The sequence below is a fragment of the Melozone crissalis genome, unplaced genomic scaffold (genome assembly GCF_028551555.1).
Source record: "Melozone crissalis strain CALT ecotype California unplaced genomic scaffold, PUWL_Pcris_2 ptg000005l_1, whole genome shotgun sequence".
Lineage (NCBI taxonomy): Eukaryota > Metazoa > Chordata > Aves > Passeriformes > Passerellidae > Melozone > Melozone crissalis.
Window position 1 is genome coordinate 35,678,720 of NW_026535783.1, and position 18,254 is coordinate 35,696,973.

Consider the following 18,254-nt stretch of genomic DNA (forward strand, 5'->3'; position numbering starts at 1 on the left):
CTGGGAGCAGTGGCCAGTACCCCAGAGTGCTGTGCAACCCTTCAGAAGGGCCTGGACAAGGTAGAGAGATGGGCAGAGATAAACCATCTGATAGTAAAGGCAAATTCAGGGTCTGCAAATTCAAGTGTTATTGCACCTGGGAAGGAATAACCCCAGATGATTAACCAGCTGGAAAGCAGCTCTGAGGAGAAGGACCTGGGGGTCCTGGACAAGCTGTCCGTGAGCCAGCAGTGTGTCCTGCTGGCCATGAAGACCAATGGTGGTCTGGACTGGATTAGTAAGAACACTGCCAGAAGGCCAGGGGGGTGATCCTGCCCCTCTACTCAGCCCCGGTGAGGCACATCTGGAGTGCTGTGTCCAGTTCTGGAGTCCTCAGGGCAAGAGAGACATGGAGGTCCTGGAGTTAGTCCAGAGAAAGGTTAAGAAGGTGGGTAGGGAACTGGAACATCTCACTTATGAGGAAAGGCTGAGGGAGCCTCCAGAAAAGATGACTGAGAGAGGACCTCATCAATGTCTGTGAGTATCTGAAGGGAGGCTGCGAGGAGGATGGATCCAGCTCTCCTTCGTGGTGCTGAGCAATAGCAGAAGAGGCAATAGGCAGAAACTGATGCACAGGAAGTTCCACCTGAACATGAGGAAGAAATTTTCTGTGTGGGTGACCAAACACTGGAACAGGCTTCCCAGAAAGGTTGTGGAGTCTCCTTCACTGGAGACATTCAAGAACTGCCTGGATGCAATCTTGTGGAGTGTGCTCTAGGTTGACCCTGCTTGAGCTGGGAGGTTGGACCAGATGACCCCCTGTGGTCCCTTTCAACCTGACTCATTAGGTGATATTGAGACTTGTACATTACAGTGTAGGATATATTGGAAACTAAAAATCATGAAGGAGGAGGCCACTCACTCTACTTTTTTTTTCCCCCTTTTTTTTTTTTTGAACTGGAGAGTGAATGTGGAGAAGATGATTTTTATTATACAAGATACCAGCTGAAATACACAGGCAAGAAACAAACTATATTGGAAATTTACCAGTAAATAATAACGTGCCACTTCAAAAGCAAAAGAAAAAGTGATTTAAACTGGAATGAGTTAAATACATTTAGAAGTTCATGCAATGCAGAGACTACCTAATGTTTATTGATCTACTTGTCAAACAGTGTACAATAGGGTTCAAAAAGGGGGAAAGACTTAAAGCTTATTTTTAAAAGGTTAGTTACCTAGGGTAGAATAAAAAAACCAGGTAATAGTAATTGGGCAATATAAGAGAAAGACAAGTTTGTGCAGAACTGAGAAAATCTTCCTAAAGAGGCATATAGCCTTTTAGCCTTAAATTCTAATTAAACACTGCACATGCTGAAAGAAACAATAGAAAAGTACTTAGGAAAGCAAATCATCATAAGCAGGTATGAAGTGGACTACAATGATTTCATAGGTGTTTTCCAGTTGTAAAGCTATTTGGTTCTTCTGATTCTACTCCTTGCCAGCTTAACTCATTGTCTAAAGTTAGCAGTATTAACTCACTACTATTTGCACAGGATGAAAAGTTGCCCTAATCCCCCAGTGAGTCAGTGCTGAGACAGAAGCACATACTGAAGGTTGCATAATTTGATAAAAGGTATTTTCAACCACGCAATATGCTTCACCTTATTTAACACCACCACAATGCATCCCCAGGAAAAAGCCCTCATGAAAGCTTGTATTTGAGAACTGCTTTCTTTTCATGTTTTATATTCCTTATTGTTTTGTGTGTGAGAAAACCCTGCTCAGCAAGCCTGAAACCAACCATTGTGCAGGGGCACTCTTCTGTGTAAGAAAGAATTGGCCAGCTTATAACCACACTTTCTTTTTCATAACATTAATCTTTAATGCTTTAGAAAATAACAAATTGAAAATGTTAGGTAGTATGCAGAATTACTTTTTCATGGCAGCAAGCCAAATTCTGATTTTATTTATTCATATGACCCCCTTACATCAATTTATTCTTGATTTCTGCTGGTATATATACCTGAGCCTGGAAACTGGTATATACCTGAGCCTGGAAAATAGCCCAGATAACTTTTCCAAGAGTGAAACTAATAGAAACTGAAAAATATTAAAGTTTCAATAGTTTGAAGCTGCAAGTATAAAGGAGCATATGTGTATATCTATATGTATATAATCTATATCTATAAATCTGCAGTTCCCTGGACAGAGTTGGAGAGAGAGTTTGGAATGACAAATGTAACAAAGCACAAGTAAAGGAGTAGAGGAACTTCAGTTAGACAGATGGATGACTTATGACTGTAAAGAATACAAAATGTAAAGAATATAAGATTCCTGTACTGCAAGGAAGATGGTGAAATTGCTTCAGCAGTCTGGGGAATGTAAAGTATTTACCCTTGTGCATACCTTTTGCATACCTTTTTGTACCCTTACAGTGTCCCTAAGCTAGACACTGTTGTGAAGATAGTGAACTAAGGGGTGGGCTAAGAACTCTGATCATAAGTGACCGTTTGGTTACTGAATTTTAAAGAGTACCAGTTGCATACAGGGGATAGATTTAAATATAAACACAGAAGAGAATTATTGACATCACCTTGATAGCTACTGCTATAAATGAACCATTTGAAGTGAATTTTCTTTATACTCAGTGAATAACATGAATTTCCTGTCCAAAATCCACCAAAGCATGGAAATAAAACCACAGAAACACCACAGCAAGTATAAAATACAAAAATTTTTGTATGAGAGAGATATAAAGCAACCATGTTGGGACTTAAGTACAGCATGATGCACATTTCCCAGTTTCATTACAAAGTATAGTCTTTCCAGTAAGGAGGTTTCCTCTGCAAATGCAGTGAAGTCTTAGTATTTGTAATTTTAAAAGTCATGTAATTTCTCATAGTAGGGGCTGCAGTATTAAGAGTGTTGTGCTCTAGGACTCCAGAACCAGTATGACAAGGGTTATAAGTAGAAAGGTGTTGAATCTTGTGTGTAGGTTGTAGGATGCTGCTTCTATGCCTTTGGGACATCTTTGAAGCAGATATCCAACAGCTGCTTTTCATTTCCTTCAGTACTGAAAGAAGGTGGTCAGTTTTAGTGGGTACCCCTGTCGCATGACTGTGCCCAAAGGAGCTGACAAAAACCTTCCTGTGAACACACCCTAGTCCACTCACCTAAACCATGTGAGAGAGACTAAATTCTGTGCCATTCCTGGACTGCTATGTAGAATGCCGTTCATCTGTAGTTCATGTGCATGTAATTTATAATGTAATTCATCTGCATGTAAGTTGTGTTCTTATGTGCCTTCATATAGATTGATCAAATAAGCCAGGCTATTAGTTTGCTGAAATAATCTAAATACTTTTAAAGGTCCTGTAAACCACACAGGTAAATCTACAATATTTACAGTTCTGTAATCAGTAATTATAGTCATACTTACACTATAGCTACTAACATATTGAGAGCTACTAAGCAACCTCTACAGTCTGGATTTCAGGAACAAAGGCTCCTCTAATGATTTAATAAAGCAAAAAGGAAATAAGGTTTCCTATTCACTGAATGACAACTCCAGTTCTTCCAATAAAATGGAAGTTGGTTCCCATAAGAACCTGGCAAGTGATGAAGACAACAAGTATAAATCATCTTATAAAGGGCAAAAAAGAGGATCCTAGGAACTACTGACTTGTCAGCTTCATCTCTGTGACTGGGAAGATCATGGGGGACAGGGAGATGATTTGAGACACCCAGCAGGACATCACCAAGGGCAAGTCCTGCCTGACCAACTCAGTGGCCTTCTCTGGTTCCACCAGTGGACAAGGTGAAGGTTACAGATGTAATTTATCTGTGCTTCTGTAAAGCCTTTGACACAACATCCTTCTGTCTAAATTGGAGAAGGAGCAAATCAATGGGTGGACTATTAGATGGATAAGAAAGTGATTGGCCAGTTGCATCCAGAGGGTAGTGGTCAATGGCTCAGAGTCTGAATGAAGATCAGTGACAAGTGGGGTCCCTCAGGGGTCAGTATTAGGACCTGTGTTATTTAATATCTTCATTAATGACACAGACACAAGGATCAAGTGCACACTATCAAATTTGTGTGGATGCCAAACTGAGTGGTGCTGTTGACATACCTGAAGGATGGGATGCCATCCAGAGGGACCTGGATAAGCTCAAGAACTGGGCCCATGTGAATCTCCTGAGGTTTTGCAAGACCAAGTTCCAGGTGCTGCACCTGGGTCAGGGCAATCCCCAGTACCAGCACAGGCTGAGGATGAACAGATGCAGAGCAGCCCTGCCCAGAAGGGCTTGGGGGTGCTGGTGGGTGAGAGGCTGGACATGACCCAGCCATGGGCACTCCCAGCCCAGAGAGCCAAACGTGTCCTGGGCTGCATCCAGAGCAGCGTGGGCAGCAGGGCAGGGAGGGGATTCTGCCCCTCTGCTCTGCTCTGAGGAGAGCCCACCTGGAACCTGCATCCAGCTCTGGGGTCCCAGCACAGGGAGGTCATGGACCTGTGGAGTGAGTCCAGTAGAGGATCACCAAGATTATTAGAGGGATGGAGCGCCTCTCCTGTGAAGAAAGGCTGAGAGAGTTGGGTTTGTCCAGCCTGGAAAAGAGAAAGGGTGACCTAATTTCAGCCTTCCAGTATGGGAAAGGAGCCTACAAGAAAAATGGAAAAATGCATTTTACAGAATATGTAGTGACGGACAAGGGGGAATGGATTCAAACTGAGACTGTAGTTTTATATCAGATATGAGGAGGAAATTTTTTACTATGAGAGTGGTGAGGTGGTGAGGCGCTGGAACAGGTTTCCCAGAAAAGCTGTGTATGCTCCATCCCTGGAAGTGTTCGAGGCCAGGTTGGATGGGGCTCTGAGCAACCTGATCTAGTGGATGTCCTTGTCCATGGCATGGGGATTGGAACTAGATGATCTTTAATGTCCCTTTCAACCCAAAACATTTACAATTTTATTATCAACAATATTATTGGGGGGGGCGGGGGGGCAAGAGAGAGAGAGACAGAGAGACAGAGAGACAGAGAGAGAGACAGAGAGAGAGATAGAAGAGGTCAGCATCAGCGGGCTGCTGCTCAGAAGTAGAATACAAAATTAGCAAAATCTGTGTTGACATTTTTTATACAGAACAGCCAAATTACCAAGGATATCTCTGAAGTCATTAAAGAAAATTTAAAACAACTTACAAACCTGCTGGGTTTGGAAATATTTTTGATACATGCCTTGTTTACACAAGCAACAGATACTTGCAGGGTATAATGAAACTACTTACTATTCATTCTGAGCAACTTGTGCTACTCAGGAAAACAGTTTGGTTTGCACATTAGTCAAAACCATTTCCAGTTCTTTAATCTGCTCCTGTCTTCCTAGTTTGTGATTTTAAGTTGATGGCCAGACATTAATAAAGCACATCCTCAAAAAGATATGTGTAGATAAAATGCAAGAAAACTCTTACATTTCAGGAGCCAGTTCAGCCTCTTACAGGTACAGCTATGCAACATCAATGTCTTCCATATGCTTGAATCAGCTGTTTGACAATGTGTGCCATTTTTTTTACCAAAAATAAAACCTTGGTTGAACACAGAATTAAAAGCAAGGTCCTCTTCTAGGAAATGACTGAGCATCAAGATGCATGATGATACTATCCCTTCCTTTCCTCCCTTCTAATTAAAGTTATCTTTATTTTCAATAAATTTACAACAAAAAACAAACTCTGCCTTGATTTTACAGCCTATTCAAATAGTCTCAAAGCATGTTGATCTCAGAGTACATCTTTCCCAAAAGCCTTCTACAGCATACAGGGATCAGTGGACACGCACATCTCTCAAGCTGTCAAGGGAAGAGCTCAACTACAGTGTCTGGGTGCAGATCAGGTTCTCTGAGCACTGTCAGAGCTCTCCAGTTTTGTCCATTCTACCTGCAAACATGCTCACTCAGTCATGCTGCCTAAGTATCTGCACTTTTGCACATGGAAACCAGAACACAAGCATCCTAGGGGGTGCCTGCTTAGGGGAAATCAGTTAGAAACTGAGTCCTGAGAGTATGCTAAAAATTACTTTGTAAAAAATATGGTTTTATGAAGATTAATGTACAGATACCACTTTTTATCTTATCCCAGTTTTAGTCCAAAATGAATAATCAGACACTTTCACATAGCACAGACGCAACTAAGCCTTTTCAGTTCACAGAACTTAAAATATTAAAAAAAACTCTTAGCATTAAAAGCAGAAAACAAAGCTTAGTCTCAATGCTGGAACACCAATAATAGATGTTATCTATACAGCAGATTTATAAGCAAGTTACAAAATACACAAGTTACCAAAGTACAAATAATTTAACATTTAATTACTGCTGTCAGTAATGCTTTCAAGTAATTCATATTCCAACAACTGTGAACAATGGACCTTGCATTTAGTAGGCTCCATCATTATACTGTAAAGTATACTTATCATATGACTACAATCTTAATTTACAGGATAAATTTTGTAAGATTTGCCCTTTGGCAGGTTTGTTGAAACCACTGTAGAAGAAAAAACCTGCAACTGGTAAAAGCTAAAGCCATACAAAGATGTGGAAAACAGTCATCATCAAAACTTTATTTGGTTTATTTGGTTTATTTAATATCATACCTGTTATAAGATCAGGTAGTGATTTAAAAAATAAATGATATAATGAGAAAATCGTTATATATAAGACTTCAGAAAGAACTGTGACCTGGTGTTTTATATTTACCTTTGGTATTCCAGAAGTATCCAGCCAGTTCTGGAAGATACTTTCTACAGTTAACCCAGACCTTTAAAAAAAATAAAATTAGAAGATATGCAAAAAATAGCAATTTTTTTCAAGAGAAAAACAACCCTTTAGAGGATAGGCAAACCTTCTAAATTCATGTATTGGTTGAACTGTACAAAATTCTGGGATTATTTTTTAATGAATAAAACCATCAGAGGTTCTATGAGCAAATTAAAGGTAGATCAGGTTTTGTGTACATAAAAGTCAAATCATAAATTTAGTGCTGATAAGGATTGACGGAGAAAGTGTTATGTGGTAAACTACATCTATGAAACATGTAAAGTATGAAGGCGTGCTCTACTTCTTGTTACATGGATAAACTTGGGGTTATAAAAAGCACTGATGAATATTAATTCTCAAAGTTACTAAACGTCTAATATACTTTAGTTTAGTCCTTTCTCCACTTCCATTATATCCTGATTCACAGTGAAGTCATAGAATAGTCTGGAACTTTATTTCCCCACAAAAGGAAATAGTTTGTCATTATGAAGCTGTGTCATACTGAAATAACCACACACATAAGTATTTGTAAATTCAGAAACTATGTTTGCACTTTTACTTTTGTAGGCAGCTATTGTGGTATTTACTTCAACTCAGGTGGAAGACTTCCCAACTTGCAGCGAAGCCAAATAAAAAAAATAAATAAAATTAAAATAATGAAAAAATATTCACACATGCAAGTACTGAAAAAAATGAAGCTGAGTAAGCCCTCAATGAATATAAATATGAGAATCAGAGCATTTGGGTACAGTCCTGTGCATGGCAATGCCTTAGCAAGATTCATTCTAATGCTTGCAGTTACTTTCACATATGTAATGTAGAGTCAACCAACAAAGCATTCATGAAAAGAACAGCCATTTCCAAGCTCTGAATCAGGAAGGCAAACAACCCAGTAAACAATTTTAACTGATCAGATGATTTAAATAATCAGCAGTCAAGAAGAAGCATTTCTACATAGCCAGGATTCTGAATTTTCAGGAAAACACCATTGTGTGCGTTAGATCACTTTATAAGTCAATTTTCTACAGGAAACTGAACATATGTGATGCATGTGTAATGTATTAAAATAAAAGATTAAACATCTAGACTTGTTCTGTGTTATTTGTGCAAGCTTATTAAATTTAGAACATTTAACTGTTAATACCTCAGACTATAATTATCTTCATTTTACCACTGTGCTCTAAAAATTGGTGTCTAGTCTTAAGTCAGATAGTTGAGTCTCTTGACTGGGAACAGTGATAAAGAGAAATATTTCCAGTCAGTCAGTTTACTTCCCCAGAAGATAGTCTTGATTTCTTATTTCTGTCTGGCTGCTAAAAAGGGTACATACAGAACTAGCTTAAAAATGGATATACCAAAGTGTTATAGGCAAAGGTAGATCACTTGGACTGTACCATTTATTCTCTCTCAAGAAACATAAGCAGAATAAATTTTTTTGTTATTTGTTGTTGTATGAATTAAACCCAATACAGCTTAGTGTTCTAATACTGGAGCAGAGCTAGTAGCTGGGAAAAATTCCCTTAGTTGCACATTTAATTTGTTGTACCAAGGCATAAGAAACACAGCTTCACCATGTCAGCTAATCCCTTTTTCCCCCATCCCCAGAAACTGAACCTATAGTGTGAGAAAAAAAATCTCCACAAAATAACCAATGTTATATTTGCTATGTACAGCTGTTTAAAATACCCTCTATTTCATTTCAAAAACTGACTTTGAAATGATCTTATGACACTCAGGGGAACCACACTGTTCTGACACCACACTAATCCAGGCATTAACTACTAGAAAGTTTCTCAGCCTCTCCTAAAACTTTGGCATTTTTCTCAAGAGCAAACCCAATAACACTGCTTTTTCTCTGCCTGCAGCACCCAAAGTTTCAGAAAAACACCTGTCATGTGCCAATATGCAATCTTCTTTGTTTGTCCTTGCACACAAGTACTTTTTAAAATTTCAAATTAGGATATTCTTTTTGGCACTTATCAAAAAAAACAACTTGTTTAAGAGGCATTCACTTTTAAAAAAATACAATAGTAATGAGCAGACTATTGCAAAGATCTACTCTGAATCTCTTAATTGTCAGTGCTGAAGAACTATGATGTTGGAAATGCTTCTGGTAAATTGTTTGACTTAGAAATAACCCCCCAAAAATTATCACAAACAGACTGCCATCTCAAAACAAGTGTCCTAGAGAAAGAACAGAGACCCTGATATTTGTAGAGGCTGCAGTTCAGTAAGGGCATTTACCACCTGCTTACATTGCAGTTAAGCATCTGTAAGGACTTAAATCTGGTGTTTGTGTGAATTCCTGAATGGCCTTCTGGATAAGGTATTGGACAGTGGGATCTGTGTGCAGTTGACTAGCACTAACTCTTACAAGACCAAGTTTCTTCAATTGCTTTGTACAAGAGCTCCTTACTGTAAAATGAGAACATGGTTACATCCATTATCTCATCCCTGTCTTTTTGTTTAGATGATAAGCCAAATCAGCCCAGGAATGATCTCCTAACATCACACACACAGTTCAGATTCCACATTTTAAAAGAAACTCTGTAAAATACTAACATTAATGATAATTTGAAAATTGACATTATAAAAGATGGCTATACATGAAGTTTTCACTGCACAAGGCTCTAATGTACGCTACAAATTTTAACATAAACCCACTTAATGCCTCAATCAAGGAGAAAAAACATCAAACTGTGCAACTTCTTTTTTAGGTAAAGGAAGATATAAAAGTCTACCATATCCAACTGAAAATACGCAAACAAGTACATTTGCTTCATCATACATATATACACGTCAGTAATTTCCAAAGTGAGAAATTCCAGCTAAATATGGAGGCATTATTAGAGCAAATTCAAACACAGTAGTTAGGGATTCTGTCAACTAGACATACCTTCCTACAAATAACTTTTCTTTGGATTTTATCCAGCATATATATTTTGGCTTATTAAAGAAGAAAAAAAAAAAAGAGGAATCAAAACCACTGGGAATAATTTTTCACAATTATTTTCTTCAGTAGTTAGGTGCCTACGAGCCATTTGCCTCAGTGAAAATCACCACATTCACAACAATGTACATGTGAATCAAAGAAAGCAAATGTGAAATAAAGAGATACAACTATATAGCTGAGTAATTTGAAATTGCAGCACTATTTTAGTACTTAATTGACTATTTGTGAAGACATCCAAGCAATGTGGTTAGGAAACCTGGGTTATTAACAGTGGAAACAGCAGAGCTATAACACAAGCCTTCCTTTGTCTATCAAGTGTTATTAAAACCACAGCTTATTAGTAATTTTGCTTGCTTTATTGAATGAAATGAAATAAAAAATAGCAGCAGAAAACCCCTATGATCAGAACCCATCTCCTCAAAAATATTTTGCAGTCATAAAGTAGCTGCATAAGCAGCAACTCTGATTTATCTAAGATTGGTGAAACCCGCAGTTACGAGGGTAAACACTGATTCTTTGCACAGCTCACATGTTGGGCAGATGTGGAAGGGATCTACTTGCAGCAAAGACTGTGGGTGCAAGCCTTAGGGAGATTAGAGCCACTAGAGTTTTATGAAATCTACTGCATTCTGATATACAGACACGTAAGAGGGAGTTTCTTGGTGTTTCATTTGTTTGGTTTGGTTTGTTTCAATGTAGTGAAGTTTCAAATTATATGAGTAAATAAAATGCCTTGGTGGCATAAAATAAAAAGTAAATAACACTTCTTGGTAGGAAGGACTGTAGATTTTCCACAGAAAGGGAGGGATAATGTGAGACTCTAGCTGATGGATGCAGTATTTTAAAAGGCTTTGTAAATAGCCTTTAGAGAAGGATAATGATCAATATTTGTTTGTGGTTCTTTCCCTTAGTCCTTCACTAAGATAAATAATCAGTCCTAAAGGCAAGTGAAGAAATTATAAAGGTCCAGAAGGTACTGCTCAGTTTATCTGACGTCAGTGTTCAGCTGCAGTCCAGAAACAGAAGAACCCTGCCTCACAGTATGGATTCCTGCAGCTAACATGCCATTATAATTGAGTCAGAGCAGGAAGTGAAGTAGCCCTATAAAGCAGGCATAGAACTCTCCTCCTCCAAGTACAGAAGGCAGGAAAAATCAATAAAAAGTCACATCTGGATCCTGGAGCTACTCATCACTGTGAATGTAGTAAAAAAAATCTCCTTTGAATAAAAACTAAAGGAATTAAGTACTTGGAGGTGAGAATCTTTTAGATCGAGTCTCTGTATCCAATAGTAGAAAGCTAAAGTTACACTACTACAGTGTAATAACTACAGAAAATTTCCACACTGTTTCATGATAGTTTTCTGCCAATGTTCATCCTGTTCTCATTACAAAAGTCTCCCATAAGCCAAGTTCTACATAGAACTGTTGCCACAGTTGAGGGCAAGATTTGGTTTCATTACCTACTGCAAATGTCTCTTTACTTCTGTTTTGTTTTATGATTGAGACTAGCCTCTATCACAAATTACAGTGTATTAGAGTGCTAATATTTGTCAAGTTTGAAGTATGTAGTTTAAACAGTTTAAATTTTACTTGGTAGAACTGCACAAGCCTGAGAGGTTTTATGTGCTACACAGTATTTTTGCTGTAATATTGAAATGCACTTCATTCCTACATCAAACTTTGTGCAAAAAAGCAGTCATCAGCAGATGGTCTCTAAAAATACTTTATTTTTATCTTTCCTCCCTTTTTTTTACCTCAGGTGAGTATTTCTGTACTAGCTACAGAATGTATTCAAGAATGAAAAAAAAACATCCTCCCAGCAGATAAGAAATAAAAGCCTTCTGTATATCAAGATTCTTTGCATTGCTGCTGATGTCTGTCAAGTAATTGTGTCAATAAATAGTTCAGATTTGCTATATATATGACTGTAAAATGAATTACCATATATTTGAAATTTCTTTCGTCCATTCTGGAATGTGATACATCACAAATGGAGCCACAGTTCTTTTCCATTAGTCTCATTAAAAGTTTGCGTACGGTTTTTAGGCAGAAAAATGGATGCTTATGCAACAACATTTTGCACTGGGTTTAGAGTTCAGAGAAACACAAGTAAAAAATAAAAGGAAGGAAAACTGAAGTTTTTTTAACATGCCAATATATAATCATACCATCTATAAAAATCATTTTCACATTTATTCCATATAATATACCTCATTATATTTGGGCTAGAAACTATATTGAATCATATAGAGAGAGTATTATCTACTACATCACTGGAGAATCTAAAAGTAACCAAACTAAACCAGAGATGTCACAAAACATATTTTCTCAATGGTAACTAGCTTCTCTGTTCCTCATCCATCAGGAAGAGAAGTATTTCACTAAAAAACTCAATACATTTGACCTCTGTGAATATAATCTTTTTTTTCACTCCAAAGCACTCACACAGAGTTATGAACACTTTTCCAATCCTGGCCTTCAACACTGTATTTTTCAAGTGAATATTTTTAAAAACTGTAACATGTAAAACTCCTCTACAAAAGACCCTCTATTTGTGGCATAGTTTAAAATAGCACAGAACAACCCAAAATATAAGCCTCAAAGTGCTGCTAACTACTATCATCTTCAATCAGTCATAGTCACACATAGGAGTATTTTGAAGGACATGTCAGGCAATTAATGCTCAATTTACATTTACATTTTCCATCTTTCCTCATGCAGCACAATCTATGACTGAGAGGAGATGGCACCAGACTAGGTGAAAAAAATCCATCTTCTCTGATATCCCAGTCTCTTAGCAAAGTTCTGGCATCCTTGCTCTAGGGCACCACATGCCAAAAGCAGCTGGCAGGAGAATCACAGGTTAGTTTGAGGAGGCAGCTATGCCTGGCACTTCAGATTGCAAAGTGAACGCATGACATTACCTCTGACATGATATGCAAATCTGCGGAGAGCATGGTATAGGATAACCACAACAAGTCTCATAATTTTTTGTGTATATATGTAGTAGGAATCTTCAGGCTAGCACTATTTCTGGCTAGCACATATTAAAATCTTATTTCTACATATTTCTTTGGCTTTTCTAGCCCAGGTCATACTTACTGTTTTTGTTTAGGAATGTCTTCCAACAGCATGCTAAGAAAATCCTGAGAAATGAACAAAAAATGAACAGAGGAGCCCAGTTAGTATGTTTATGAAGCCATAACCCTGTGTCTTCACTGCTAGTGAGAGATTTAAGACCACAGATAACAGAATGATAAGTAAAAGTGTATATATCCACTATGGTGATATAATGACAACATGATGCATATTGTTATTTATACAATATGTACTATATTGTAAGTTTTCCAATCCACTCAAGCAAGGAGTGTCAACACTGAAAGAAAATGGGCTTGAAAAGCCTGCTGACTATTTTAACACAATTCTATGTTCCTACTTTTTAACACACATACAAACTATATTTAAAACTGTTAAAGGCTGCAGATTTACATACAAAACTTAAGAGACACCAAATTTAAGGGTGTTTACACTCTCTTCACTGTGCTTATGTTATCACGTTGTCTTTAATTACATAACTACAAAAAGCTTTTTCTTCCTTAGTGCACATGCCTGATTAGACCACATCTACTCCTCATTCCATGACAAAATTTGCGATATTGCTGACAACCACATTCACTGAGGAGTAAATTCTTCAAATAAAAGATAGCAAGAGTTTTTCCATGGTTTTACAAAGACAATGCAATGCCAATGGAAGAACAGTACTATCATCCTCACTTATGCCAGTATGATAAGCTCTCTTAAGAAGTTACACCTGACATCATAAAAGGTTCTCTGGCACCCTATGTAGATACATAACTTGATTTTAATGACAATCACTTTGACAGAATGCACTCCTTTGAACAATCACATAATAATAGGATTTATTAATAGGAATTATTAATTTATGTGCTGTTTCATAAAACCAATGCATCTGCTTTATTAATACTAATCTTTGTGGAGATGAGTTTCATAGGCTAATAATGTTCCTCACTTCAGTATACAAGTACAGACTGACTGTACTGTACAACAACTGCAAATTGTTGCTCTCTAGGGTCTTGAAGAATGTTTCCTAAAATGCAGAAATCTTTTCTTTGTGGACAATGCCATAACAGTCAACAAGCGATACTGTTTCTCTGTCTGAGTATGGCATTGTTAGGGAAACAAAGACTGCAAATTGAAACTACCGGTAACACAGTTAAGCCTTCCTTCTTTAGATTATAAATGAGACTCAGGCTGCATTGCAGCGACTGCAAAACTGGCTTGTAACAAAAAGTAAACTACATAGTGCTGGGCTCAGTGCTGCTGTGGTAAGAATGCCATCATTAACTGTGACAGTGTATGGCAGACATGATGCTGATGCTGTGTGAAATCCTTTTATTTCATACAACTACTTGTAGTTTTGCTGTATGTAAACCATACATTATTCTGTATATAAACAGAGAAATACTGTCTCCTTCCACTTGTGGAAGTTTTACTGGAGACATAAAGTAAGCTTACATGTAAATAAAGGATATGGTATAAGAAAGATCATAGTTAGAGCTATTTCAAAAGGGTGTGAATAGTAAAACTGAAGTGATTATCCTTCACACTATTTGCACTGTGTATACATTAATGCAGCTAGATTCCCTGGTTAGATTCCATCAGCTTTTCATCATCAATCACATAGGAGATAGTTTTATAATCTGTATACTATACTGTGAAATTAAGCATCTCCTTTGTTTTCCAAACATCAAGAAAAAGGCATTGGCATTCTACAGGCCTTATTAAAATTAGGATTAATCAATAATATCTTTTTTTGACTGTTCAAATTTCAACGCTCCAAAATGGAGTAGGATAGCAAATTACCACTTACCTCATATTAGCATGGGTTTTAACATTTGCCTATTATCAAGTCTGCATGATGCATCTCATTATAGGTCTGATTTTTCAGCTGTTTATAATTTTGTCATTTTAACCATCTGGAGTGAGTTTTACTCTCAGGCTACTTTTTCTTCCTCCACAGATGAAATGGTTCAGAAGTGTCCAGGAGAAAAGTCAGAGGCTAATGTGGGAGTTTTTAAGATTTGATGCCACTTCTTTAAGATGCTTTAGTTATTTTACATTTTGAAGGAAACACTTGTGGATGACTACAGTAATTATAAATAAATTTTGGATCAGACTATAAAGCAAATCATAGTTTGGAGGTTTTTTGTTTTTGTTGCAAGTAATTCAGTGAAGGTATAAAGAATATAGGAGTTATAAACTACATGCTACCACTATGCTGCAATGTTAACAAACTGATTAAATAATATCACTTTCTTATATATTCCTGTTCTTACCTGGCTAGAGACCCTGAGGCTAAAAAACAATTTTTCTCTATATAAAAAAACTGTTATTCTGCAGTTTGTGGAATTCTATTGACATTTGGCCAAGCTGAAAAAAACATTTAAAAAATTAATTCAACACATTTACTAAGGATCTGCTAGCCCCTCAGTTTAACTCTAGGCTTCTGCTGGGCAGATCAGATCTGGGTACAGACATGAATTTGACATCAAGGAGAAATTTTCTTTGCTCTGCTAATGGATGCACTGTGTCTGAGTTAAAAGAAAGAAGAGCCACGACCCAAAAACTGAAAAGTAGGTTGAAAGAAGTAACTGGAAATGAAGACTAGTTAAAGCATTAACTAGATATATGTGGTGTTTGAAGACCTTTTGTTTCATACCAAAACATGTTTTATTACTACTCCAACTTTTTTCTTGAGCAATGGCCAGCAAGTTTCTACCCTTGAACTGGTTTGGAGCATCAGGCAAGTACCTCTCCCTGATTACACATATTGATATCAAAAAAAGAACACTCAATATTAAAAGACAACTTATGTCTTCATATTAAAACCTCAAATCCAAACATTTCAAGTACTCTACAACCAACAGATACTTTTGTTTAAATTCTCTGACTGGAATATAATGGGGTGAATAAAAACAGTGATGTCATGACTGAAAGTGATAGTCCAAATGGACATTCACTTGGCAACAAAAAAACTTTGACTACATGTACATCCTTGAAGGAATAGTTCCTTGAAGGAATTATCCACTCAAACTATTCATAAAAAATATGCAGTTTGTAAATGACATAACTAAGTGGCAAATTTTAATTTGTCCCTTCTGGGTGGGAAAAATAAACAGTGAGCACCCTTCTAGATTCCTGTTTATTTGGAATTCCTTCCCTAGACATTCTTCTGGCTTTTGTTGACAATCCCAGACTGCACCTCCAAAGAGACAACTTCCTGTCTAGAGCAAGCAAGACTCCCCCCACTATATGTTTTATTATCAGGCCACAATCATCAGCCAGACACTTAACAGTGTAAGCCGCAGGTAATGCAACCTCTGTCTAGGTTTAGTCAAAAATCAGTTTATTGCCCATTATAACAGACAGAACCACACGAAAATCAAACTCCACAAACAATTTAGTTTCCAAGGTGTTTTTATTTCAAGATGAAATCTAACAACAGCTTTAACTTCGTTAGGCATACCAGCAACTTGCACTCCTTTCTTTCTATTTATAGTCAAAACACTCCAGTCATTATTTTAAAAGTTCACTCAAAGCAATTAGTAAGTGAATTCTCTCATAAAAATAAAAATGGAATATTTTTTTAATCCCTCTCAAAGATTCCAGATTTGCGTTACTCATCTGTTGCTAATTCAACTAAAATAAAGCTACTATTAAAAATCTACTAAGTATGCAAGCAAAATGAAGGAAAAAGGCAAACTGATTAATGTTCAACATCTGAAGTAATTTCCTTGCACCTGCAGCTCCCATCTGGGAAAATTACTACAAACACCGCTTAAAACAAGACTAGTATTCATAACGTGGGTAATTTTTCACTGTTTTACTTTCCCTCATTCCCAGAATTCCTAAACCTGGGAACTTTTACAGTTATTCTGGACAAGGTGAAAGTATAGCACTATAATATTTAAACTTGCCATCTGCACCTCTATTTATTTTTAATCTTTTATTCATTTAATCACTGACAGCATGTTTGTTCAAGAAGGATCTTGAATAAGAAACTTTGTACTAACTTGACTTCATTGCTTCTGCATTTACAACTCCTCCTGTGATTCCTTACCTACCTACACGAGACCCCAACAAAAACCACAATGCTAAAGATTTCTTACAAAGACAGAAAATGCATTTTAATTGGATATAGGCCTATCACATTTGCATTTTTCAGTGACCAAAAACCAGTAGTATGTTAAGGTGCTTTTCCCAATAATTTCACTAAGAGCTGGATTTAGGCTGATAGACAAAGTAAAAGCACAAAAGCGAATAGAAGTTCTAATTTACCACACTCTTTCTCCACCATATTGTATTTCTAAATGAAGAAAAGTACCCTTCTTTTTGTTTACATATTAAGCACATATTTATGGGCATATTGCATGTATCCAAATAAAAAAGTAGCTGAAGAAGCAAAAGTTTAACTTTTGCTCCAATAATTCAGTAACAAAACACCGAGCAGTTTTTTTATCCAACAACCAAAGTGGATGTTTCTGGGTGTAGTGTTTAATCTTAGGAGACCAGAGTAGGTAAGCTACGAATTGACACTTCATAGCTAGACAAAGGGAAAAGTCTCTAGTGTATGTGGTAGCTAGCTACCACAGTCTGCTGAACACTTTGCAGCATTCAGTCTACTGACATAATTTACCCCACATCAACCAGGAGCAACAAGCTAACACTTTCTCACCAAAATCTGAGCACCTTTCTTACCACCAGCTTAAAACACTGGGCTTCTTCTTGTTGTTAGCAGAAGTCAAAAGACTTCTGTAATTTCAAAATTCTTCCAGCTGTGTAATAGTGAGGGATAATTTTTATGATTTTGGACATCCTAATATAGACAAGGCTTATATAGTCATTGGCATTTTCCACACTATGCCAAATGTAGCTGCTTGCAGTCTCAATAACATGGCACAGGAAACAGCTGCAGCACTGTTAACTCCCTTAAAACCCCAAACATTCCTCCACAGGGCAGAAATGCTGAGTTAAGGGCTACTGCTCCTAAGTTCTGGGTGACTTCACATACAAAAGAAATCACAAGTCCATAAGCTATTTGTAAAATACCTGGGCATACATCTCACTGCATAAGAGTAAGATTCAAAACAGAATGCATGCAAGCAAAAAACACTGTGGCTGGAAGAAACAGCAAGTGTTAGACTTCGGTTACACAAAATCAGAGGCCCTTACTCAATGTTTCAAGGAAACGTTTATCACTGTCCTGAATATCCTCAAAAATTTCAAGCATAAGACTTTTCAACCTTCAGCAAAGAAGGTGATTTCAGAAAATCTCTCATAGCCCTTCTCTCTTCTCTTCCCTTGCCTCTCACTGTCATCACACTGCTCTTCTAGCAATGCTAAATATTTGTTGTGTTGTGGGTTTTCTTCCAGGCGTGTTTTTTACCACAGTGAGTTCAGTGACCTGGTTCACAGACACCCCCATGAATGGTTGTTT

General features: G+C 37.2%; 1 protein-coding gene across 6 annotated transcripts in view; it reads right to left on the reverse strand.

Moving 5' to 3' along the window:
• Positions 1-18,254, reverse strand: part of AOPEP (aminopeptidase O (putative)) — a 183,883-nt gene that overhangs the window by 90,516 nt on the left and 75,113 nt on the right. For all 6 annotated transcript variants that reach the window (XR_008483681.1, XM_054286070.1, XM_054286093.1 and 3 more), the window contains exons 10-11: positions 12,839-12,882; positions 6,723-6,783 (exon numbers count right to left, since the gene is read on the reverse strand). Coding sequence is in view for 5 of the 6 variants with exons in the window: in XM_054286070.1 (XP_054142045.1) it covers positions 6,723-6,783; positions 12,839-12,882 (105 nt within the window). In the remaining variant the exon portion in view is untranslated. The remainder of the gene's footprint in view (positions 1-6,722; positions 6,784-12,838; positions 12,883-18,254) is intronic.